Here is a 26,880-nt window from a genome sequence, read left to right on the forward strand (position 1 = left end):
CCGGGAGATGAGCAGTGATGGGGTAGCTGTTGTCATCCCTGGGAACGGGCTGTGTGTCAAAGAGCGGGTGTCTATGTGTTTGCGTGCGTGTGTTTATGTGTGTGTGTGGTTGTGTGTGATGAGGAGAGAGGGTAAGGATGGAGTAGGAGAAGGTAGAGTGGACATCTACGAGTAATGAAAGTCGTCCATCACTGTCCATGCCAAATGATACACACACAGACACAGATCTTTCAGCCAATCAGAAGGGGGTTATCGGTCTCCTCCCCGTCTCTGCCCCTATCACAGAGACATCTGATGAGTCTGGTTATTCGCCTTGGTTCTGTACGCATGTACTAGCTTTCCCATACAATGTCCTGTCCTAGCTACAAACCCTAGACCTGTCCTAGCTACATCCTAGACCTGTCCTAGCTACATCCTAGTCCTGTCCTAGCTACATCCTAGTCCTGTCCTAGCTACATCCTAGACCTGTCCTAGCTACATCCTAGACCTGTCCTAGCTACATCCTAGACCTGTCCTAGCTACATCCTAGACCTGTCCTAGCTACATCCTAGTCCTGTCCTAGCTACATCCTAGACCTGTCCTAGCTACATCCTAGACCTGTCCTAGCTACAACCTAGTCCTGTCCTACCTCCTCTAGATATCCTAGTCTGTCCTAGCTGGATGGCGAATGGTGGTCGAATTGGTTGTAGGAACGTTTGGATGTAACTTTGATCTATGAAATATTCCAGTGAGTTTTCCAATGTTGTCATGTTCTCCATAAGCATGTGTGTGAGGAAAAGAGATGATGTGTGTGAACGCAATCATGTACAAAGCTGTTGTGCGTGCGTGACGTGGTGTAAGTATTTGCACGGGTGTTTTTGAGTGTGTATGTTACGTGTGTGTGTGTGCTCGAGTGTGTGTATGTTTGCTCGAGTGTGTGTGTGTGTTTACACCCTGCAGCTGGTGCTAATGTCTGGAGGAGAAGCAGAAGCAGCCAGCTGTGACAAGGTGGCAGCAAGGAGAGATGGGTTTTCATTAACGATTGTCTGATCCTAAATAGCCCTGATACACACACACACACACACACACACACACACACACACACACACAAGCCAGAAAATATATATCATATAAAACACGTTTTAGGGGCATTGGTAGAATAGTCGAAGATATGACTTCCACTTTCTCTCTTGAATCTAATCCAGGTGAGATAATCCTGTTCAGAGGAGACAGCTGGATTAGAGGAGGGAGTCTGGACATGTGAGGAGCACGATGGCCCGGAGGAAGAAAGGACGAGGGGAAAGGGATGAAAGACAGAGATTTAAAATATTCTTTTTCGGAGGCAGATCAACAAACGTGTTCGCACGGACTCGCACAAACACTCTCCCCCCACCGACACACACACACGCGCGCGCGGTTAATCAATGCGAGTGATTACTATGGGGTGGTTCGACTAGGTCACGCTGTCACACACTGATGCTTCCATTATTGCTGCCCTGTTAGAAACAGCTAGCACGCACACACGCACATAAACACACACCAATACAGATACAACACACGCACCACCGACAACAAAACAAACACGCTAAATAAATACCAAGCAGTTCCTGCTAGGAGAGTTAATGCACTCTGACAGGTCACCTTGCTGGGAGCACGCACACACACACACACACACACACACAGACACGCACAAACACACAGATTAGATATTATTCTAGAACCTTTGACGGACTCTAGACCTGTCAGGTGATATAGCTGCTAAAACTCATCACTCACCTACAGAACAATATTCACTCACTTACGATGACCCTCTGTATTTTGCTAACGTGTTGACCCAGGGTCCCCGTCAGCGCTGGAGGAGTGTGCCACCGTCACAGGCGCTATTACTGCCAAGGTCAGGCGGACGAACCCTCGCCACGCTACAAACAATTCAATCAGGTGCATTTGTCATTTAGGTCGCCTGTCCCTTTAAGACGTAGGAATTAGGTGAGGGGAAATTTAAATTCAGGACATGCACTCGCTCTATGTCCCAATGTCCCTTCCTCTCTCTCTCTCTATGTCCCAATGTCTCGCAGTCTCTTTCTCTGTGTCCCACTCTCTCTTGCCCTGTCCTACTTTCTCTCTCCATCTGTTTCCCACAGTCTCTCTCTCTCTCCCCTCTCTCCCCCCCCCTCCCTTCCAACACTTTCTGTGTCTACACCCCCACCCCTTCATGTCTCTCTGTCTCCCTGTGTCTATCCATCTCTCATTAGTGTTGATGGCAGGCAAGACCCAGGTCCCTGGTTCAGGCAGTGTGTGTGTGTATGTGTGTGTGTGACACCTGGAGCAGCCTCCTCCATACTAAGAACTAGACGTGCCTTGCAACTTAATCACCACACACAGCTGTCAGGGGTAGCCTACATTAACAAAGGCACACACACAGACTCACACACAACTGTCTTTACACAAACCTAAGAGACTGTTTGCTGCCACCATTGTGAACATATGTTTTCTAAATATGCTAGATGTGGGCCACGCATAAAACACATCCAGAACACCAAGTCTGATCAAATTTGGGTTGTGGCGCCAAACTTCTCTTCCTTCCTTCCTTCCTTCCTTCCTTCCTTCCTTCCTTCCTTCCTTCCTTCCTTCCTTCCTTCCTTCCTTCCTTCCTTCCTTCCTTCCTTCCTTCCTTCCTTCCTTCCCTCCCCCTCTCTCTCTCTCTCCCTTCCTTCCTTCCTTCCTTCCTTCCTTCCTTCCTTCCTTCCTTCCTTCCTTCCTTCCTTCCTTCCTTCCTTCTCTCTCTCTCTTCCTTCCTTCCTTCCCTCTCTTCCTCTCTTCCCTCTCTCTCTTCCTCTCTCTCACTTCCTCAACGACCTTTTCTCCAACCTCTCCATTCCTCCCTCCAAGGTCTTCGCTCCTTCTCTCTTCCTCTCAACCCCCCCCCCCCCCCCCCCCCTCCCTCCAGTCGTTCGCGCTCCGCCCCCGGTCCTCCCTCCTTCCTGGTCTGCCTCAGAATCTAGGCTGGAGACGCCCAGAGGGTGAGACCAAGGTGATCGCTTCTTATTTTAGCCTCAGTCCAATCATCAGGCCACTCAAATGCAAATGCGGTACGCTCCACCAAGGTGCACGACAGCCGTCGTCTTATACACACTCACTCTCTCTCACACACACACACACACACACACACAGACAGGCAGACAGACAGACACACACACAGACACGCTTGCCTCCGGTCTCTCCCTCACTCTCTCTCACATTAAATGACACTGCAAACGTAGGAATAATATGATTGTTTTCAGGACCACAGTGTTACTAAAGGTGTATGCATGAGTAAATCAGCTATTTCCGTCATAATTGCAAACGGAAATTCAGAGGCAAGTTCATTCAAGATGAGTTTTGCTCTCATACGTGACGTAATACGCCTGGGGTAAACAAAACCGATAAACCAAAACGAACTGAACAAAAACCCTGCTTATTGATTCATATTTGCATTTTAACGTCTAAATATGAACCAGCTTCATGGCTTATTAACGAGAGCCTGTTGATTCCACTGCATGACTGATTTTCTATGGTGTTTATCAACGAGGGTGTGTTTGTGTATGTGTGTGTGTGTGTGTGTGTGTGTGTGTGGGGGGGGCTTCTGTGTTGCCCAAGACGACACGTGCAGGAGCAGCTTACAGGTGCCGCAATTTAACGTAATATTTGTTACTGGAATTGAATCTTGTCAAGACAATAGGATAATCTGATTGGACAACTGTCCCAAGCCACAGGATAATGAAAAGATTGTGTTTCACCAGGGTGGCCGAAGGGTACACACAAAGGCATGAATACTGTAGACACACACACACACACACACACACACACACACACACACACACACACACACACACACACACACACACACACACACACACACACACACACACACACTGCGCCCCCATACCTCCCCTGCTCCCACTCCCCAAACACACTCCCTGTCCACTCACAGTTCCCTTACTCCCTGTGTGTGTGTGTGTGTGTGTGTGAGGGCTGGTCCTCTGTGTGTGTGTGTGTGTGTGTGTGAGGGCTGGTCCTCTGTCTGTGTGTGTGTGTGTGTGTCTGTGTGTGTGTGTGTGTGAGGGCTGGTCCTCTCCTGCTGCCCTCCCCAGCAGCAGCTCATGTCTGAGCCTGCAGGAAGGATCCCTCAACACTCTTACTCACAGCTCCCTTTAACCTTGTGTACAACTCATGGGGCGCACAACGCACACACACACACATTATGCACACGCGCACACACACACACACACGCACGTATTCCTCTCCATCCCCTCCACACACTCTCCATGTTCGACCACCGGGGATCCTGCGCAGACAAACAATATGAGACTATATTCTCCAGGATCCACTGAGCGTGCTGACAGGCTAATGGAGGCCTGGCAGGGCTGGAGGCCGGAGGGGAGGAAGCGACCTGGGCGAGGGGAGAAATGAGCAAAACTCCTTTCATTACCCCTCACTTAGCCTGGCTGAAGAGGGAGCAGGCGTGGTGAGACAGAGAGGGAGACAGAGAGAGACAGAGAGAGAGACAGAGAGAGAGAGAGACAGAGAGAGAGACAGAGAGAGACAGAGAGAGAGGTGGGCAAACAATGCCACTGGAGAGACGTCAGTCATGTGCCGGTGGTCCCATGGCCTTGATGTTTACCGTGGCATGCGCAAACACGCCCACGGCCACACACGCCTTGGCTTTACCTTGCTCACGGCTGCTTTTTCTGCATCGTCACTGCAATGCAACACTCCATTCTGCCTTGCACAGAGAACAAAATTAATAACTGACACACCTGAAATGAAAGAGACATTGTGTAGCACGCAGTCTAAATTGAAAACTTTGCACCTTCAATCCTGGGGCTTCATTCAACATTGTATTCACTTAGCAGACCGTGTTTAGTCAGGGGGGGAGGGATTTGAACCTGGGACCTCTTAATCCTCAGGTAAACGCTCTACTACTGAGCTATAGCCATCCCCTGGCCTAGCAGCTGGAAGTTGGCTCCGGTAGCAGAGCAGAAGACTGTCGGAGTGTGTGCGTCCTGGTGGTGTTACGGACCTTCAGCTCAGCTGACAGGCAAGATGAACGACCACTGCAGAGCCAATGGGCTGGGCAGGCCAAGTCCATCCACAGCCGCCATCACAAGCTCTCGGGTGTCATCATGCACCGAATAAACACCCTGCCAGATCGCTCACTCCACGCAGGGCGCGCGCACACACACACACACACACACACACACGCCGATGTGGATACACTCCAGTGATCCTTTTAAAGCCACTTTCCTCTCATCATTCACAGTGTAAATACCTACATCAATCACTCAAGACTCACTTAACACACACACACACACACACGCCCGAGCATACACCTACACACACACACACAACTGTTGCCTTTACTTTACAGCAGAGGAATAAGTCTCTGATTTCTAAGGTGAGGGGAATGGCAAGAGTTCACAATGATCCTCATTAGTGTGAATCAATTACTCTCCAGACAAACTTAACTCTCTCACCAGCTCGTCTATCAGACACGAGCAAACACACAGGCAGACACATGCACACAAACACACAGGCAGACATATGCACACAAACACACAGGCAGACACATGCACACAAACACACAGGCAGACACATGCACACAAACACACAGGCAGACACATGCACACAAACACACAGGCAGACACATGCACACAAACACACAGGCAGACACATGCACACAAACACACAGGCAGACACATGCACACAAACACACACAAACAGAGGGGGATCCTCTTGATAAGGCTGTGTGTGGTAGCAGGGGTGCGTGTGGTAGCAGGGGTGCGTGTGGTAGCAGGGGTGCGTGTGGTAGCAGGGGTGCGTGTGGTAGGAGGGGTGCGTGTGGTAGGAGGGGTGCGTGTGGTAGGAGGGGTGTGTGTGGTAGGAGGGGTGTGTCAGGTCGCAGGGGTGTGTGTGGTAGCAGGGTGTGTCAGGTCGCAGAGACTAGCAGGGTGTGACTGTGATCGGCACTGTGCTGATTGAAGAAGCCCTTCCATTCACAACCTGTTTCTACTGAACACTGTCCTAAATCCACATTACAGAAAGGAGGGAGGGAGGGGGACGCGCAGAGACCAATTTAAAGAGACCTAAACATAGAGATAAACAGACAGGCAGAGAGACAGACAGGCAGGCAGAGAGACAGACAGACAGGCAGAGAGACAGACAGGCAGGCAGAGAGACAGACAGGCAGGCAGAGAGACAGACAGGCAGGCAGAGAGACAGACAGGCAGAGAGACAGACAGGCAGGCAGAGAGACAGACAGGCAGGCAGAGAGACAGACAGGCAGGCAGAGAGACAGATAGGCAGGCAGAGAGACAGACAGGCAGGCAGAGAGACAGACAGGCAGGCAGAGAGACAGACAGGCAGGCAGAGAGACAGACAGGCAGGCAGAGAGACAGATAGGCAAGCAGAGAGACAGACAGACAGGCAGCAGAGAGAGATCCTGAAAGATCTGAAGTCTCTCTGAGCACGGCTGACCCCTGGCTATGTGCTGACAGGAGGCATGTGCGACACCATGGGTACACTGTCTGCAGTCACACACACACACACACACACACAGATGACCAATGATGACAAATGTAACAATACCGAAAAACACGTAAAACACGCACATACACACGCACACAATCCTATCACTTTAAATGAAGCAGAAAATCTACTGACCTGGCAACATGATCCATGCTTCACTCTTCCCCTAGTCCTGAGCTTAAAGTCCCCATGCGGTTCTCTCAGTGTGTGTGTGTGTGTGTGTGTTCCTTCACAGCTTCTTGGTCAGCAGAGATGCTTGTAGTGCTGGTCTGAAAGCATGCCGAGACCCTGTGATGTGCCGAGAGAGGAAGAGAGCGAAGGATCGGAGGGAGAGAGAGAGAGAGAGAGGACGGAGGAGCAGAGCGTCTGCCTGCAAGTGGGCTGCTAGGCACTGTGCAGCAGAGTGCACACTCTCCTCCACGCCTCACCGCCTCCCTCTCCTCCTCCCCTCTCTTCCTGCCCCTCCTCCCTCTCCCCTCCTCCCCTCTCTCTGCCTGCCCCTCCTCCCTCTCCTCCTCCCCTCTCTCTTCCTCCCCCTGTCCTCTCCTCCTCTCCTCCTCCCCTCTCTACCCCTTCCCTCTCTCCCTCCCCCTGCCCTCTCCTCCCCCTCCTCTCTCTCGCCTCCTCCCTCTCCCCAGTCTTCACAAAATATCTGTCTACAAAACACTGCTCTGGTAGGGGCTCTACCTTAGCCTCTACCTATATACCTCAGCCTCTACCTATATACCTCCGCCTCTACCTATATACCTCAGCTTCTACCTATATACCTCAGCCTCTACCTATATACCTCAGCCTCTACCTATATACCTCAGCCTCTACCTATATACCTCAGCCTCTACCTATATACCTCAGCCTCTACCTATATACCTCAGCCTCTACCTCGCTCTATTAATCTTCCCTGACATGTGTGTGTGTGTTAGACATTATCTGTATGAAGAAGAATGCATGTCTGAAAGACTGCTGACTAGGTTTGTAGAAGTGTGTGTGTGTGTGTACACAGTAGTTTTAAAGCAGTAAGTGCCTACTGGGAAGCAGGTGGGATGAAAATGGCAGGCTGATCTGCACCAACACGTTCACACACCAGGGAGGTGTGTGTGTGTGCGCGTGCATGTAAACACACACACACATACAGACACATTTGCTGTATACAGGCATGTGTGAACACATACAAACCACACACATATACACACACTGTGTGTTGATAAACCAGGCATGGGGTTGAATGGAGGGGTGAGTGTATTGAATGTGGTGGGCTGTTGTTCCATTCTGATGCTTATTGATCAGCCAGTCTGGCACACCAGGCTGGCCACAAAAGGCCTTACTCAACACCCAAACACACACCCACACGCAGATACACACATGTATACACACACACACACACACACACACACATGTACACACAAACACACAGACATTCTATTGGGAATCACACTGGTGCAAACATGACTGTTTCTTACCATCGTATTTCACACACTCAATAACCCAACATCAAAGGCACACACACACACACACACACACCCGGACAGACACACCAACACTATCTCTTTAGACAGCAGCCCCTGCTTTCATTCAAAGTCCCACATTCAGAAGGATAAAAGGAACCGGTAAATGTTTTGTTTTGGTTCTGCAGACCAGTCTTGCCAAACTCCTGCTGGGAACACGCAGCAGAGCCGTGTCTCCAGGCAGCCCTGGGCCTCCAGCTGGAAGCAGCCAGCCATTCAGTCACAGTGACACAGAATTAGCAAACCCAGAGCCACCCGGCCAGAACAGCCCCACGGCCCTCGCCTAGTTAGCATAGCACATCGAGTCCCACACACCACAGCTACACAGCTGCAGGAGCACTGGGGCATCCTTCACACCTTCAGAAGGAAATGTTCCAGGAGCCTGACAGAGAACACGTTGGATGTCGGATGTGAAGCCCTTTGCGACGTCATTGTTCAGGCTAACTCCAAGAGTTCCCCTAGCCAAAACTATGTTGAAAGGGGAAGGGAGCGAGGGAGGGAGGGAGGGAGGGAGAGGGTCAGGGATGGAGAGACAGGAATAGAGAGGAGGAAGACAAGGATGAGAGGAACAGACCACACCAAACACAGGTTATACCAAACACAGACTAACTCTGACTAAAGAAGATTCTATCTGCAGCCAAATGGAAGCAACCAGAAGATGTGAAGAGTGTGTGTGTGTGTGTGTGTGTGTGAGATGGGGGGCAGCAGGGGGATATACATGGTGCTGGTTTTCATGCAGAGGACTACAGATGTCAGTATCAGAGAGAAGTCTGACCATGAAGAACACGCAATTCCAACAACTACCCTAAATCCCAAACTGGCATGGGTATTTACTTTTCAAGTCGATCTGCCCTTTGAAAAAAAGCACAGGCACTCCTGTGAACAGACAACAGCCGGGTGACCGAAGACGGCTGAAGTTCAGAGAAGTCCGACCGCCAAGATACACAATGAAGTGTTGACACGGAGTGTTTCGATGTTTCGACCAAACCAACGAGGCGAGGACGGCCTTGTCGCTGCTGGGTGAGGCCTCCTGCTTCACCGCGGGTACGTCACCTCAGTATTCCACACATGACAGACCCTCGCAGACAGGGAGTGCAGGGGACGGCAGTGGGGAGGGAAAAAGGGAGAGATAACCCGAGCAAGGAAAGTAAAAAGGCAACGCCCGACATTCAAGGACAACCGAATCACCCGGGGCTGAGACGAGCGTGTGTTTCGAATGTCTTATATGGTCAGAGGAACTAAAGAGTTGCTGCCTGGGGACTGGTGCAGGGGAGGGCAGGGGGGGAGGAGAGGGGGACTGGTGCAGGGAGGAGGAGAGGGGACTGGTGCAGGGGAGGGCAGGGGGGGAGGAGAGGAGACCCGAGGATGAGAACAGGCCTGTGCGCTCTCATGCATGCACACACAGCCCTTCAGTCCAAGCCATCTGGATCTTACAAATCAGGTGCGATTGTCTTCTCCCCATTACAGTTTGACTGGCAGAAGAAAGACGGAGAGAGAGAGAGAGAGAGAGAGAGAGAGAGAGAGAGAGAGAGAGAGAGAGAGAGAGAGAGAGAGAGAGAGAGAGAGAGAGAGAGAGAGAGAGAGAGAGAGAGAGAGAGAGAGAGAGAGAGAGAGAGAGAGAGAGAGAGAGAGAGAGAGAGAGAGAGAGAGAGAGAGAGAGAGAGAGAGAGAGAGAGAGAGAGAGACAGAGAAAGAGAGGGAGAGAGAGAGAGAGAGAGAGAGAGGTAGAGAGAGAGAGAGGTATAGATGAAATAGCTGTAGATGAAAGCAGAGCTGCTTACAGGCTTTGATCCAGTGGGTTTGAACTGCTCAGCGCTCCTGAGGAGATTCTGAGAGTAAGAACAGCATCAGTCCCAGCTGCTAATCAATCCACGGCAAACAGCGTCATGGGGCCAATCCAATCATGTCCTGAAGCCCATGAACCTCAAAGTGAGCGCACACTGGGTCAGGACGATTCATGTCCTGTAGTGTTTTAATGTACATGACTTCAGTGGCTCAGGCTTCGTTATGCATGGGTGGGACATACCCCACCTTCTTTTTCAAAATGGCAAATCTTTCGCTCTCCCTTTTTCTTAAGAAAATGCTATTTAATTGCCGCATTATGCAGTAATTGGATCCAAAGTGAAGAACAATGGGGGATTTGAACTGGGGACATCTCGATCTGCATGTAGGAAAAGCCCCCACGCGTCCTGGTGTGTGTGTGTGTGTGTGTGAGCGGAGCAGGGCCAGGCTCTGCTGGTGTCCCTGGCAGAGCCAGCTGGAGAGCGCTGATAAAGCTCCTCTTATCTGCGGGCGTCACCCTGGTGTGACCTCTGGAAACTTGCTCCATCTTCTCTCGCCTCTCCCGTCCTCTCTCGTCCTGGCTGCTGGCATGTACGCCTTACACACACACACAGACAGCCAGAGGAGGAACCGAGGAGGGATGAAACGGGTACTAGCTTAGGAACGCTCACACATTCCCCCCCCCCCCAGCCTCCCTCCCCCCAAAACCAAAAATGAAGGTGATTGGATGACAACCATGTTTTGCGTCCTATCGTCTCGGGATTTGGTTATGCAATCTGCAGCACAGAAGTGACACTGGGATGTTAGTTAAAGACTTTGTGTGTGTATATGTGTGTGTGTGTGGGGGGGAGGGATTGAGTGTGTGAATGAGTGTGTGTGTGTTCCAGTGTGACAGAGAGGTAGAAGCAGAACATCTGTGCAGTGCAGTTCCAAACCCAGCAGAGGGTCCCTGGTTAATCAGGAAGAGAGAGGATGAGGAGGAGGTGGAGGATGAGGAGGAGGTGGAGGATGAGGAGGTGGTGGAGGTGGAGGATGAGGAGGTGGTGGAGGTGGAGGTGGAGGAGGTGGAGGAGAAAGTGGATACGTAGGAGGAGGAGGTGGAGCATTCTGCTGTCCAGCACCAAACACAGCAACATCCCTATGAAAGGCTGCAGAGGGAACAGGGAGATGATAACGTCACAGAAACGACAGCAGCTCTCCTGCCATGGCACCGAAGCGGGCCAAGATGGAGAACAGTGTGTGTGTGTGTGTGTGTGTAAGAGGGAGCGCGAGACAGAGACAGAATGAGAGTCGGAGACAGAGATGGCTAATGTCTGAAAATAAGATCACAGGCAATTTAAAATCCTTGCGTGTGCGTGTGCCTGGCTGCCGGCATTGTCCGGAGTTGAAAACAAAGCCGAATCAGCATATAGCAGTCAGGAGAGTCCTTCTGCAGTACCAGCAGAGGTGTTAAAACTGGTATCGTCAGTTTTTTTTTTGGTGTGTTTTTGCGTTTACAGTGAGCAGCGCTAACCGGTCTGTTATTCCAGCTTATATTCACCGTGGTACGTTGAGTGACAGGGAGCTAGCAGGAGAACGATTCAGAAGAAAGGGTTTCCGCTGACAGACAGCTACGGTGTTTATCGGTGACTGTGTGCGTCACTCTTTTCTTTTTGTCTCTCTCTCTCTCTCTCTCTGTCATTCTCCGTTTCCCTCCCTCTGTCATGCCCCTTCTCGCTGTCACTCTCCCTCTCTCTCTCTCTCGCTCTCTCTCTCTCTCCCCCTCCCTTCTCTTTCAACTTCTCCATTGGAAAATCCCATATGAGTATTGTGTGACTCCTTAAGTCCAGATGGGCAGAGAGAGGAGTGAGCGTGAAGTGTGACAGGTCTCATCTACGTATAAATGAATCCAGGAATCTGTCTGTGTGTGTGTCTGTGTATGTGGCACGATTATCTCAAGAAACGGGCACAGGATGAAGTTGCAGGTTGCTTCTGTTGTCAACAGAGAATGAGGAAATTATGAGTCGTGGGGTGCAAATAGTTTCAAACATTGCATAGTTCCATCAATGAACCCCATTCGTTTCAGTGTTTCACACGCTGGTAAATTGAAGAAATTGCCTAGCAACACACGACCAACAACGTGTAGTGGATAGTTAACAGGGGTGGTTTTTCTCTCTCCAAAAAGCCTCAGGATTCTATCGGTCATTACCGACATGAGAGAAAGCCTCACGCAAACGAATGGACCACAGTTACGACTGACTCATCTCGAGTGATCCTATTGGCCGGTCGCTTCCATTGGACCGTCCGTGTGAAGCCTACCGCAGAACAGACACCCAGGTGGAGAGACGCGCCCTCTGAATGACAGGCTCCGGATTCATCCAATCACACACTCACAGAACAGCATGTGGAGTGAGTAGCGTTTATTGCAGCCGATGACATCATTTTTACAAGCACACACAAACAGACACACACACAGAGACAGAAGCACATTGCTGACGATGGAGGACATGGACTGCGGCAGGTGTTCTCCACTGCTACGATCCGACCGACACGGATCAAATCCCAGAGCTGGATGACGAACTGAGAAGTGTGAACGACCGAACCAAGCAGTCCCTTCAAAAGTGCAGCCGACCCCAACAGAGATACCCACCCAAGCGTTGCCGTCAGAGGACACCCGTGGCCGTGAGCCGACACAGAAGAACACCAAACAAAACCAGATGAGGGCAGGACACTCATGAAGTTTAGACAGCGTCGCGAACCCCCCCGAAACGGACGGGAAATCGACTGTCAAGAACCTAGATTCATTCCCAGAGGACCCCAGATAGGAAGAGTTTGGCCGTTAATGCAGCACCACGTTAGCTTAGCATACCGCCACCATTGATTTGCTCCCGAGAGAAAGTGCTTCTCAGACAGGTAGACTTTCCCCATGTCACACCAGGACTAGAGGTAGAAGCTTTCAACCAGAAGCATCCCCAAAACCAGTCAACGGGAAGAGAAATTCCACCACAGTAAAAGGAACACGACAGACGAGTCCATAGCTCATGGAGCTAAAGGCTAGCGGTCAGCCCTGGAGCCCACATGCAAGTCTCCAACAGACACTACAGTCAGCCAATCTGTCCTGCAAAGAAAGAAACACACGTTAAACACCCGGCCGGACACATCAGAACTCTTTCAAGAGCCCATGAAGTCTCACAACACTATGACACGACAGCTGTTCGGTTCAAGCTAACGTCGCTTGTTGACGTTTGAAAGTTGCCCCGTGGTATCAAGTACGGCCACGGATACGAGAACTGAAAATGCTCCACCAGCTGGCTCGCTGTGCTGCCTCTCTTTATCGGGGGCATTGTGGGGGAGAGAGAGGCAGCGTTGTGGGGGAGAGAGGCAGCGTTGTTGGGGAGAGAGGCAGCGTTGTTGGGGAGAGAGGCAGCGTTGTTGGGGAGAGAGGCAGCATTGTTGGGGAGAGAGGCAGCGTTGTTGGGGAGAGAGGCAGCGTTGTTGGGGAGAGAGGCAGCGTTGTTGGGGAGAGAGGCAGCGTTGTTGGGGAGAGAGGCAGCGTTGTTGGGGAGAGAGGCAGCGTTGTTGGGGAGAGAGGCAGCGTTGTTGGGGAGAGAGGCAGCGTTGTTGGGGAGAGAGGCAGCGTTGTTGGGGAGAGGCAGGCAGCGTTGAGGTGCTGCAGCCATGGCGCTCCACGCGCCAGCTCTCTGGGCTGTCTGGGGAAACGCCCCCCCCCCCCCCCCCCCCCAATTAGAGTTCACTCAGACCGCAAGTCAACACCGGGAGAATGAGAGGGAGGGATCGCATGGGAGGAGAGGGATGGAGAGAGAGACAGAGGGATGGCGAGAGAGGGAGGGATGGAGAGAGAGATGGGGAGAGCGAGAGATGGGGAGAGAGGGAGGGATGGAGAGAGAGAGATGGGGAGAGAGGGAGGGATGGAGAGAGAGCGAGATGGGGAGAGAGAGAGATGGGGAGAGAGGGATGGAGAGAGAGAGATGGGAGGAGGGGAGAATGAATGAAGAGGGGGTGGAAGGATAGGTTGATGGAAGTGAAGGAGGGAGAAAACTGGACTGTAAGGGGAAAAAGGGAAAGAGAGATGAAGAGAGAGAAAGAGGGAGATAGAGAAAGAGGGAGAGACATAGGACAGTGTGTTGATCTCAGCCAGGGAGTCTGGTGTCTGTGGTTAATTAAGGGTCTAACAGTGATTGAGCAGTCCTGGCTGCTGGGGCTATACATCTCAGCCCAGACACAACCAAACAGAGACCAGAGAACAAGACAGCCATGAGAAAACGGTCAGGCTTAGTGATCAGTGATTAAAGACAAAGAATGAAATTCATGAATAGCCATGTTTCTATAATGTGTGGGGAATATAAACTAGATCAGAAGCAGCTTTCAAAAACACGTGAGCACACACACACACACACACACACACACACACACACACACACACACCCTCCCCCTCTGCCCACCAGGCTAGTCCCCAAACCCTTCACATCACATCAGCTCAGATCACCACACTGCCAAGCATTGTTAAAAAAATAAAAAATAAAATGGAGACTGTGTGTGTGTGTATGTGAGTGTGTGTGTGAGTGACAGGACCGTATAAAAGGAATAATGATAGTGAGGCTGGCAGCTCCTCATTCATCTGACATCAACGTAGACCTCAGGAAAAAAACAGCCCAAACTTGTTTGGATTCCCTCAAATTGCTATTCCTCTGAAGTCGTCTGAAGGCACAGACATCCTCAGCGATTGTTTACGACTCCACTTAAGCTAAATCGTTACTTTCATAATAACAGACATGGAGAATTTCTAACTATACAAACACACACACAAAACCACACAGGAGTGAACCGTTCACGCACACACAGAGCATTCGGTACGACCAATCACACGGCTGAATCTGAACACAGACGGCTTCTCAGGGGTCTATCGAAGAAATGGATGGAAAAAAAAACAAACACGAAATCACCATGCACATTTTCATGCATCATCGGTGACACAGACCACCACGCAGACATGTGAGTCATCATGTGCTTCTAACAGGATGTTACCTACATGCATCAGAGGAGCTGAGTGCTTATCCATGTAGTTTGCGGTGTGTGTGTGTGCGTGCGTGTGTGTGTGCGTGCGTGTGTGTGTGCGTGCGTGTGTGTGTTTGATGCAGCATCTGAACCAATCTTCTCCAGTGAGCACCAGGCTTGGGGCGAGCTCAGCTAACACTGTAGCATGGAGCTTGGCTCTTCACTACACTGTGTGTGTGTGTGCGTGCGTGTAGGTAGGTGTGTGTGTGTAGTCTCTATTTCACAGCTGTAAAACACTTGGAGGTGCATACATCTTGTTTGCACATAAAATATTTATTTCATGAATACTGTGTGGGTCGGTGAAAGTCTGTGTGTCTGTGTGTGTGTCTGTGTGTGTGTAAGTGTGTGAGAGAGTCTGTGTGTGTGTGTCAGCGTGTGTGTGTGTAACAGGGGTCCAGCAGGTCTGGGACTTGGCAGAGTGTCTAGATGAGGGTGGTGTAGTGTCACACGGAACAGTAGCCCAACCTGCTGTGTTATCCATTAAACTGATCCAGCTGTAACACACACACTCACAGACACAGACACACACACACACAGAGACAGGCTGCTCCAAAGGGAAAAAACAGACACACAATGGATGGCTTGCCTGTACCTTAACCTCTATACCTCCCTCCCCCCTCTCTCTCTCTCTCTCTCTCTACCTTTATTACTCCCATCCCCGTTCTCTCTACCCACCCCGTGCCCTTTCCAGCTCCGCGTCATCCCCCACTCCCTCTCCTCCTCTCATCCCCCTCTCCACTGCAGTCGTTTTTCCCCAGAATCCACAACAGATGGGCCCATTCAGTCAGAGCAGCAGGATGATTCCCCTCAGAGCGTTCGCCAGTTCTGGGATGAGGGCTTACAGGAAGAGGGACATGTCCTGTCTGTGTCTTGGGTCTCTACGGATGTCAAGTAAATCGCTGTATCAAACCAAACCGGGATTACCGCAAAATGTGGGGACTTTTTGGGAATACCATATCTTTCAGGGCTGGGGTTCAGGGCTGTATTGTATTCAATCCAACACGCTCGCTCTCTCTTTTTTTCAGTCCGCCATCTCTCTTGATGTCTCTGTTTTACTACTCTCTCTCTCTCTCTCTCTCTCTCTCTCTCTCTCTCTCTCTCATCCCCAACCCATCCCACTCTCTCCTTTTGTCTACAATGTCATTTGCTCTCTCATCCCCCTTTCTCTCTCTCCCTACCTCTACCCGACCCCCCCCCCACTCTGTCTCTCCCCCTTTCACTCTCCCTCTCTTTTGAGAAAGTCTTTATCTCCACAATGGAAGCCATCAGTATTCTACGGAGTCTGTCCCCTGTGGATGACCTCATCATGCTGATCCCAGATCAGGAGGCAGAGTGGCAGCACTTAGCTTGGATTGATCAGAGGGAGAGGGGGAGGAGACGAAGGAGAGAGAGAGAGAGGAGGGGATGAAGGGGAGAGGGATGAGTGGAAGGGGAGAGCGGGAGAAATTTGAGGGGGATGAAGAGAGGGGAAGGTGGAGGACGGAAGGGTGATTGCTAACGTAATTTGGTTTATCAGTGTAGGCGGAAGCTGGCAGGTGTCGGACTGGACTTGGGGGGGGGGGGGGGGGGGGGAGAGCTGAAGCACAGATGTGCCAGATTCACGTGCGCACACACGCACACACACACACACAGTCTGTGCCAAGACAGATGGCACTTAACGTCTAGGCGGAATCAAGTACAATGACCGACCCCAATCCTGACAGGGACCCTCCCTCCAGCATGAGGAGGAGAGGGAAGGTAGAGACCGGCAGTGTGGTCAGACGGACGGGAGACCCAGAGACCCCCCCCCCCCCCACACCGGACTACAGAGACAGACCCCCCCCACACACACACACACACAACACAAGACCACACAGGAAGTGGGGACTGACCTTTGACCTCCTCCAGCTCCTCCATGTCCTGCTCCTCGTCCACCTGGCTGGGGGGGCGGTAGGGAGGGGGGAGTCTCGTCGGAGGTGGGGGGCCCGCCCAGTACTGCCTTCTGGTGGTGGTCAGAGAGAGGCGGGGTGGGGGGGAGAGAGAGAGAGTTAGACCTTTATAAGACAGCAATGAGTTCCCAGATCTAGAGGCATGAAGTCATAGGCATAACAGGGCGGAAAACCCTCCAGTTTGAGAGCAGAAGAACATGTGACGGGGTAGAGGAAGTAAAAAAAAGTCTAAAGCCCTCCGGTAATACGACAGAGAAACCTGAGTGTCGGGTCGAGTTACTACCTTTGGACTCATTTTATTTCCCATTTCAGACCGTGACAATCTGAACTAGGTGTATTAGCACTTTTAGGACTGGTCATAGTGTGTGTGTGTTAACAGCGGGTTTCCCTCACAACCTCCTGAAATCCTTGACCCCCCCCCCCTCTCCTTACCCCCCCCCCCCCTCCCCCCTCCTGTGTTTCTGTCCCTCTATTGATCCACAGTGATGGAGTAGCAGAGCTGGGCTGACTCGGTGGGTTAGTTCAGTCAGGGAGGAAGGGTGGAAGGTAGGACGGAATAGAGGAAGGATGGAAGGTAGGACGGAATAGAGGAAGGATGGAAGGGTGGAAGGAAGGAAACCAGGAAGGGAGGATTGAAGGACGAACGGATGAAAGGAAGGAAGAATGGAACCAACAAAGCAAAGAAGAAAGAAACGAGTATATCTCTTCATACCATATGCATCTCTATTTCAACCCAGTAGTGTTAATGACCCACATCTGATACAGTATACTTTAATTGAAAACTGCTGGATTTTACTTTGTCATCATCGATCCTCCTGGAGGACATGATGCCGATAAAATCTTTTATTAAAAAGGGCTTAATTAATAGACACCACTCTAATCAAGCTATCCTCCCAAGGGATCCAACTGCTGGTGAGATCTGATTGGCTCCTGTCGTTCCTTTGAGATGATACCTTCTTAAACATGCCTCTCTCTTTCTCTCCCTCTCTTACATGCATCACAGAACAACAAACACAGATTGATGAGGATAAGCCAATGCCACTTAATAGTATGCAATATATTCAACTAGCCCTCTTCTCTCCTTCCTCTCAGTCTCTCCTCTCTTTCTCTGTCTCTCACTCATCCTCTCTTACCATCCTCAAAGAATGAGAGAGAGACCATCTCTCACTCTCTCTCTTCTCAGTCTCCTCTCTCTCAATCTCCTCTCTCCTCTCACTCCCTCTCTCTTATCCGTCTCTCAGCTGGCCTAACAGTGTGTGGGGCGTGTGTGAGGCGTGTGAGTACTGGATGTCTGTATTCTTCCTAGTGCAGGACTCCAGTGAGGATGTCCTCATGTGTGGCGGTCAGCCTGTCTAACACCTCAGGGCAGTGTGGCGGTCAGCCTGTCTAACACCTCAGGGCAGTGTGGCGGTCAGCCTGTCTAACACCTCAGGGCAGTGTGGGGCGGTCAGCCTGTCTAACACCTCAGGGCAGTGTGGCGGTCAGCCTGTCTAACACCTCAGGGCAGTGTGGGGCGGTCAGCCTGTCTAACACCTCAGGGCAGTGTGGCGGTCAGCCTGTCTAACACCTCAGGGCAGTGTGGGGCGGTCAGCCTGTCTAACACCTCAGGGCAGTGTGGGGCGGTCAGCCTGTCTAACACCTCAGGGCAGTGGGGCGGTCAGCCTGTCTAACACCTCAGGGCAGTGTGGTGGTCAGCCTGTCTAACACCTCAGGGCAGTGTGGGGCGGTCAGCCTGTCTAACACCTCAGGGCAGTGGGGCGGTCAGCCTGTCTAACACCTCAGGGCAGTGTGGGGTGGTCAGCCTGTCTAACACCTCAGGGCAGTGTGGTGGTCAGCCTGTCTAACACCTCAGGGCAGTGTGGCTGTCTGGTTGCTTACCGGCATGGCTTTCTTCTTTGCCTTGTGTTTGATGTAACTGGGTGCTGTTAGAGACACAGGCTGAGGGCAGAGACACACACACACACACACACACACACAAACACGCACGCGCATGCACAGACAGACAGGGACAGAGAAGGGGTGTGTAACGATATTCATTGTAAGATAAAAGATACCAATCACCAACCCGAAACAACAAAGTGGAAACAAATCTAGTCTACATCGAGCAGGGAGCCAGGTGTGTGAGGAGATAACCAAAGTGTGTGCGTGTGTGCACGTGCTTCTCCTGGAGTGTGTGCGTGTCCCTCGGTATATGCCTGTGAATCGGAGTCCCTTGGTTCGGAGTCCCGTGTGTGTGTCCCATGTTGTGTGTGCGTGCTCACCCGTGGGGTAGCAGACAGACTCTGCACGACGAACACCACTGGACTGGGTGCTGCCTTGATGGCCTGGACTGCATCCTCATGACTGGCACTCTGGAGATCCACACCGGATACCTGCAAGACAGGGGGATGGAGGGAGGGAGACAGAGAGAAAATGAGAAAAAGAGAGAGGGAGAGGGGGTGGAGAGAGAGAGGGAGTGAGAACCTGTTACTACTGGTACTTCTAGTACCTGGTACTACTAGCCTGGTACTACTAGCCTGGTACTACTAGCCTGGTACTTTTAGCCTGGTACTACTAGCCTGGTACTTCTAGCCTGGTACTTCTAGCCTGGTACTACTAGCCTGGTACTTTTAGCCTGGTACTACTAGCCTGGTACTTTTAGTCTGGTACTACTAGCCTGGTACATCTAGCCTGGTACTACCAGCCTGGTACTTTTAGTCTGGTACTACCAGCCTGGTACTTCTAGCCTGGTACTACTAGCCTGGTACTACTAGCCTGGTACTACTAGCCTGGTACTTTTAGCCTGGTACTACTAGCCTGGTACTACTAGCCTGGTACTACTAGCCTGGTACTACTAGCCTGGTACTTTTAGCCTGGTACTACTAGCCTGGTACTACTAGCCTGGTACTACTAGCCTGGTACTACTAGCCTGGTACTACTAGCCTGGTACTTGTAGTCTGGTACTACCAGCCTGGTACTACTAGCCTGGTACTACAAGCAGGCTGAGTGTGGGTGCTCACCTGCAGGATCTTGTCCCCAGTCTTGAGAGCGTGTGTGCGCCCGGCTGGGCTGTCAGGCAGCACATGCTTGATGAAGATGCCCTTCAGCTCCTCCCCGTTACGCAGGCGCTTGATGACGCTGCGCCCGCCCACGATGCTGATGCCCAATGACTCTCCCGACTCCTGCCACACCTCCACTCTGCAGGCACACGCACACACACACACACACACAGAGTAATGAGAATAGACAAACAAGCACTTATATCATTATAGAAGAGTACTAGTAGAATACTAGTAGAATATTCAGTGACAGATAAACACATGCGACATGTGTGTCATCTCCAGCATCCTGACCTCCGTGGGGGTCCCCAGTGGCTGAAGGTCGGGGTTTCTTCTCCCTCTCCCTCCTCCCTCTCTGGTAGGTCACTACGAGTGGACACACACACACACTTAGGATATGCCTTATTCTTACCTAAAGTTTACCCAGAGAGATCCAGAACAATGTTGTTATGGATTTGTGATGTCATCCTCCTACCTCTGGTCTCCTCTGATTGGTGGAGCTGCTCCACCCTGGCTCCTCCTCTTCCTCTTTTCGGTGTCGATCACACGCACAGACCTGGCCAACAAAACCCACTCTTTATGGTCTACGTCATCATATGATTTGTAAGTAAATAATAAGACACTATAAACAACAGCTTTCCGTTTAGCAGTTTTATCCCTGCGGTTTTATTCCGTTCCGCCTCACTTAGGTTTCACTACCTGCCTTAGAAACAGTCTCGCAAACAACACGCTACTTAATGGCAGTTCTCCTTCTATAGGTTAAGTCGGTGTGATTCCGAGACCGGATTGGATGTCAGGCCCACTCAGCCAATCACAAGCCTTTGATCTGTTGGACAGCCTCAGAGTCGGGGGGGGGACAAAAAGGGCTTCTGTGATTACGTTCTTAAAAGCCTTGTCCCAGGTCTATTTCCTCTGGGTCTATTTCACAGCTCTCAGGTACATGAACACTTTCCAGAGGCACAAAGAGAGCTGATGGGCTTGTTTGCTATTCACGCCCAACAACAGAGAGGGAGAGAGAGACTTGTTTAACATGGATTGAAGGACCAGAAGGCAGTGGGGGTGATGAAGAGGAGTTGATAGAGAACGGAGCGGGAGGGGGGGTTGAAAAAGCGAGGGCATCTCAGAGCAGTGCATCACCTTTCTGACTGGAGTCGGGAAACTTATCCTTGGGATTCCTGAATAGCTTAAGCATTGAGAATGTGATGCTAACAGTCTCAAGTACTGAATACTGAACCTGTGTATAGTATCCTGACACTGTGTCTGAAGTATATTGCTACTCTGCAGTCTCTATGTAGTATACTGATACTATGTATGCAGTATATTAATACTCTGTATGTAGTATACTGATACTATGTATGTAGTATACTGATACTATGTATGTAGTATATTAATACTCTGTATGTAGTATACTGATACTATGTATGCAGTGTTAGAGATTGAAGTCTTTTAATATAGGCTGAACAAGTATTGTACAAGGTCTCACGCAAGAGACCTTGCTAACTTGTATCACCAGGGTGTTTGTTGTTGTGTGGGGCTCTGTGTGAGTAACTGTGTGTATGTGTTTTACTGTGCAGGTGTGTGTATGTGTGTATAAGCGTGCTACCCTTGCTTCTTGTGTTCTCGCTGCACAGTCGTTGTGTGTGTCGACACTTCACAGGAAACAGGTCTCCCACCCTCTCCAAACCCCTCGAAATGACAGCTAGCACCGCATGTGTGTGTGTGTGTTTGTGTGAGAGACCTTCCTCTCTGATCGCTTCCTTTCATCCTAGCTGGCACAAACACACAAGCGCGCTGACACACACTCGGGGTTTACAACCGCAGTGCTAAGGAAGCAGTCACATCTGAGTGTGTGTGTGTGTGTGCGTGTGAGAGGGTTGTCTTCATTACCCCCTCTGTCCAGCAGAGGGAGCTGCAGGCCCACAAGAGAGCCACTTCAGCCACACGATGGAGATCAGTGTTCTGCTATGGGGAAAGAAAACCTCTCAACTGAATGACGGCTTGTTCCAAGTCGACTCCCATAGATAATCTTTCAGGCTTTGAATGAATACGGAGCAAATTGGATACAAATGTATTTGATGTACTTGATATACCATGAAGCTGTTAAAAGTTGGATTGGCCTGTGCGTGTATGCGTGCGTGTGTGTATAGGTGGGTATGTGTATGTGTGTATAGGCTATATGGGTAGGTGTGTGTATTTGTGTATCTCTGTGTGTGTGTGTGTGGTACTGACTCTGTGTCTGTGTCAGTCAAGGTGAGTTCTGAGTCAGCCTCGCTGTCTGCCCAGGAATCCAGTGATTGTCCTGTGGACACACACACACACACACACACCCAGAGGGTCAAATAACAACGCTCACTAGGTCTGACCGTATAGACACACACACAAACACACTACCACACATACACACAGTGACTCAAATAGCAAATATATGACTCACATGCTGAACTGTAAATACATACACACACACATACTTTAGATGAAGTGCATATGTACATAAACGTACACACACACACACCAAGCCTCACCAAGGGAAAGCTGACCAACTGGCATTCCGGGTTCTGGGCCTGGTCTCTGAATCTCATCCACAACACTTCCTGTTTGAGCTACGTCCTCGTCATCATCCTCCTGTCGCTCTCCAGCCTATCAGGAGAGAGGGACATCAATCAGACGTCTGTGACCTCATCCCCCTCACAATCAGCAGGGTGACAGCATGGTCCTAGCTACAGCATAGCCGCTGGCTCAATACCTGTTGATTTCAAAGCAAACATACACCCTTCTCTCTCTTTTATCTGCAACTTGCTTGAAATGAAAATGGGCCTAATGTAATGTTCATTAAAATGAGCGTTCCTCTGGTAGTTGCTTAGAGCTATAAAGGGATTTGGGGGGCCTCTGTGATATATTCATACACACTCTTTCTGAGTGAGATCCAAGTACCATGAAGCCATGGGGCTTCTTTAAACCAGAGGTCAGACAGACCTGTTCAGCTGGCGGTGGGAGGCTGGAGGAGGAGTCCAGGCGCTTCCATTCTTCCCAGGATGGAGGCCTCTTTCCGGGGGTAGGACGCCACCGCTTCCCCCTCCCCTACCTCCACCTCCACCTCCCTCTCTGCCAACTCCTCCTCATCCTCCTCATCCACAGCCATCTCTCGCTCCTGGAGGGGGAGGGTGGGGGTGTGGGCGGGGGTGCGTGAGGGGGTCAGCGTGGGGGGTGGGGTGGAGGAGGGCGTTGGTGAGAGGTGAGGCGTAGCGAGGGAGGCCTCCGTCCAGGATGAGCTCTGGCTCCTCCTCCTCCTCCTCCTCCTGCCGCAGGTCCTCCGGGAGGATGGAGCCGTCGCCGAAGCCCTGTAGAAACACACCACACACACACACACACACATTCAGATGAGTGCATCAAGCCAGTTTCTCAACAGCATGTGAACAACAGGAAGTCTTTAAACACCTCGGCTAATCACCTCGGCGTCCGGTGGACTAAAAACTCAAATCGCTCCAACTCCATCCGAACAGTATGAAGATGTAGACTAGTGTCTCAGGGCTGCACTCAGACAGATTGCACTTATCTTAATATTATACCTGTTACACCGCGTTCCCTCCTAAGGAGAGTCAGTGGCGACTAAGAGCAGTCCATACCACAGCCCTGCGCTCTGACTTATAGACAACTATAATCAAGGTAAGTGGCTTATCATAGCAAAGTGGAGTGCTTATAAATTAACTGCATTTTTAAGAGGTGCTTTCACAAGCACCGCTGTGTGTGTGTAGGGGTGTGTGTGTGTAGGGGTGTGTGTGTAGGTGTGTGTGTGTGTAGGGGTGTGTGTGTGTAGGTGTGTGTGTGTGTAGGTTGTGTGTGTGTAGGTGTGTGCTGTAGGTGTGTGTGTTAGGCGCTTCGACATCGACCCTTGTCCGGGCCACCTGACTTCCTACGTGTGACCTCTGGAACTTTATGACCCGTTCCCTGTGAGAATGGGGCTTTGTCAGAGTGGGCTGTCGCCGCGGACAACGGCTGGATCGCTTTATCGTCCTCATCCCAGCCTTCTGATGTGTGACAAATGGCTTTGGTGTTGAGGGGCGGCATATAAAGCAGGACAAGAGTGTGAGGGGCGTGCGTGTGTGTGTGGAATCGGCGCACACATCTTGAGGTTGTGTGTTAATAGCGTGGGAGAAGCACGCGCAGCTACACGTGGCTGATCGCGGGGGCGGTCGGGTAGGAGTCCAAGCGAGCGTGTGGTTGCGTGCGTGCGAGCCCACCCAACACACACTCGCGCCACACACACACACACACACACTGTGCCTAGGCTGCAGCCCAGGGAGAGTCTGAGGCCGGCGCTGGGGGTCCTCAGGAGCGCGCTTGTCCTCAGAACACAGTCATCCCACACGCACTTAAAGAAACGCCCCCCCCCCCGCCCCCCCCACCCCCCGGTCGAGCTGAGAGCGCACTTTTAGGACGTCCTGACCGCCGTGCCGACTCAGCGCTTTCCTCCCTGAGAGGGGAGGGTGGTGTTGGGGGGCACAAGACGAAAGGAGAAGAAGAGCAGCGTTCTCTCTCCTCCCTCCCCCCCGCACACACAAGCCCCGACCCCTTCGCCAATTTACGGTGAAAAATGAGCACAAGTCGAAAATCTTAATGGGACAATTAGTCTCGTTTTTGGTAGATTTACGCAGCCACTTGGAGCCCTGCTCTGACGTTACATCCTCGCTCCAATCCAAGGGTACACAACGCAGGTTGAACTGAGGAGAGAGGGATGGAGAGAGAGATGGAGAGAGAGATTGGATCCTGTAGTTACCTTGGGCACAGGCAGGTGGGTGAGTGGGAGAGACGCCCGCGGGGTCTCGGTCACCTGTCGGCCCCTCGGAGGGTGCCTGTGGCCCCGGGACCCTCACCTCGGCCCCCTCCACCTACACGGCCCAAAACACACACAGAGGACAATAACCCCTTGACGCTAAACACACAGAGAGAGAGACAGAGATAGACATAGAGACAGAGGCAGAGAGACAGAGAGAGACAGAGAGTGAGCAAGAGAGAGAGAGAGCAACAGAGAGACAGAGAGAGACAAAGAGAGAGACAGAGAGCGAGACAGAGAGCGAGAGATAGAGACAGAGAGACAGAGAGAGAGAGACCGAGACAGAGAGCGAGAGAGAGAGAGCAAGAGAGAGAAGAGAGAGAGACAGAGAGAGAGACAGAGAGAGAGACAGAGACAGAGAGCAAGAGAGAGCGAGAGAGCAAGAGAGAGAAAGACAGAGAGCGAGAGATAGAGAGACGGAGAGAGACAGAGAAAGAGAGCAAGAGAGAGCGAGAGAGCAAGAGAGAGAAAGACAGAGAGCGAGAGATAGAGAGAGCTGTGTGTCGTACCACCAGGGGCTTGCGGAGCCCCAGGGTCACGGGGGCCGGACGGGGCAGCCTTCAGCACCTCCACGGCCTGCTCCAGGCTGCAGGCGTCCAGCCGCGTGGCGTTGACAAACACCAGCTGGTCCCCCGGGAGCACGGTCCCGCCGCGCTCCGCCACGCCCCCGGGCACCAGCGAGCGCACCACGATGACGGAGCGAGAGGGGTCCACCGGATCCTGCGGGGGGGCGCCAGAGACCAGGGAGAGGAGAGGGAGACACAGGGAGAGGAGAGGTGGAGAAAGGAGATGAGTGGAGGAGAGGTGGAGAGGAGATGAGGGGAGGAGAGGTGGAGAGAGGAGATGAGGGGAGTAGAGGTGGAGAGGTGGAGAGAGGAGAGGTAGAGGAGAGGTGGAGAAGAGGTGGAGAGAGGAGAGGTAGAGAAGAGGTGGAGAGAGGAGAGGTAGAGGAGAGGTAGAGGAGAGGTGGAGAGAGGAGAGGTGGAGAAAGGAGAGGTGGAGAGGTAGAGGAGAGGCGATCGAGTAAATTAGAAGCCGTTTCCATAAACAGATACAGCACAGGATCATCAGACACCATCATCATCAGCGTTCAATACTTCACCACCACTGACCCCTGTGAAACATCTAATGACTCAAACTAACGGAGAGGGATGTGTGTGTGTGCGTGTGGAGGGGGGAGACAAGAGACATCTATTCTAGTCTTATTGCCTTCTGCCATCTCTCACTGCAGCCCTGACAGCGTGCGATGGGTCAGTGCACTAACAGTAACCACTTTGGCAGCGCAGGAAGTGTCCTTGAGCCAAGGCTGGACAGTAAAGCGTGAGAGGTCAGGGGCATGAGAGGTGAGGGTGCGTCGGAGGGGCAACCGTTGAAATCGGAGGGGAATCAACAGCAGACGGTGAACACACACCTACCGACACACACACACACACACAGTATTGGCCTACAACAGCAAACACGCTTCTCGAATGTTTAAACAAAAACGCAAGGCGACACAGAGAGAGCAGCACTGTAATCGCAAACAGGAAACGGGTAGAATTGGATGAGCGTGTGTGTCTCCTGCAGTCCAACCCCCCGCCGCCTCCTCCCCCCAGCCCTCTCCTCCGCCCAGCCCCCCCAGCCCTCTCCTCCACCTCCCCCCAGCCCCTCCCTCTCTCCCCCCAGCCCTCTCCTCCCCTCCCCCCAGCCCTCTCCTCCAGCCCAGCCCCCCAGCCCTCTCCTCCGCCCAGTCCCCTCCCCCCCCAGCCCTCTCCTCCCAGCCCCCCAGCTCCTCCACCAGCCCCCCCCCCGAGCCCTCTCCTCCACCCAGCCCCCCCCAGCCCTCCTCCTCACCCAGCCCCCCCAGCCCTCTCCTCCACCCCGCCCCCCCCAGCCCTCTCCTCCACCCAGCCCCCCCCAGCCCTCTCCTCCACCCGCCCCCCCAGCCCCTCCCACCCAGCCCCCCAGCCCTCTCCTCCACCCCCCCCCCCCCTCCCCAGCCCTCTCCTCCACCCAGCCCCCCCATCCATCTCATCCCCCCATCCCAAAGGACAGACAGGTGAATATACTGGAGGCCTCTACACAGCTCTTCCTGTCCAAGTGTCACAGGTATCAATCACCTACAAAGGCATGCCCGGCTGTAAAACTGCAATTCAGCACCAATTTGATGCCGAGGACAATATATTTGATGACCCATATGGACGGCTTTTAATGTGACGAGC

The 26,880-nt window shown here is 52.0% G+C and overlaps 1 protein-coding gene across 1 annotated transcript in view; it reads right to left on the reverse strand.

Moving 5' to 3' along the window:
- patj (PATJ crumbs cell polarity complex component) overlaps window positions 1-26,880 on the reverse strand; it is a 67,989-nt gene that overhangs the window by 23,530 nt on the left and 17,579 nt on the right. The window contains 14 exon segments of the mRNA XM_067229454.1: window positions 16,754-16,856; window positions 18,689-18,748; window positions 19,072-19,182; window positions 19,810-19,987; window positions 20,143-20,214; window positions 20,324-20,404; window positions 22,078-22,147; window positions 22,371-22,485; window positions 22,835-23,040; window positions 23,084-23,186; window positions 24,252-24,319; window positions 24,623-24,734; window positions 25,189-25,227; window positions 25,229-25,399. Of these exon segments, the coding sequence (XP_067085555.1) occupies window positions 16,754-16,856; window positions 18,689-18,748; window positions 19,072-19,182; window positions 19,810-19,987; window positions 20,143-20,214; window positions 20,324-20,404; window positions 22,078-22,147; window positions 22,371-22,485; window positions 22,835-23,040; window positions 23,084-23,186; window positions 24,252-24,319; window positions 24,623-24,734; window positions 25,189-25,227; window positions 25,229-25,399 (1,489 nt within the window).

Source organism: Osmerus mordax, chromosome 26 (assembly GCF_038355195.1).
Source record: "Osmerus mordax isolate fOsmMor3 chromosome 26, fOsmMor3.pri, whole genome shotgun sequence".
NCBI classification, from domain to species: domain Eukaryota; kingdom Metazoa; phylum Chordata; class Actinopteri; order Osmeriformes; family Osmeridae; genus Osmerus; species Osmerus mordax.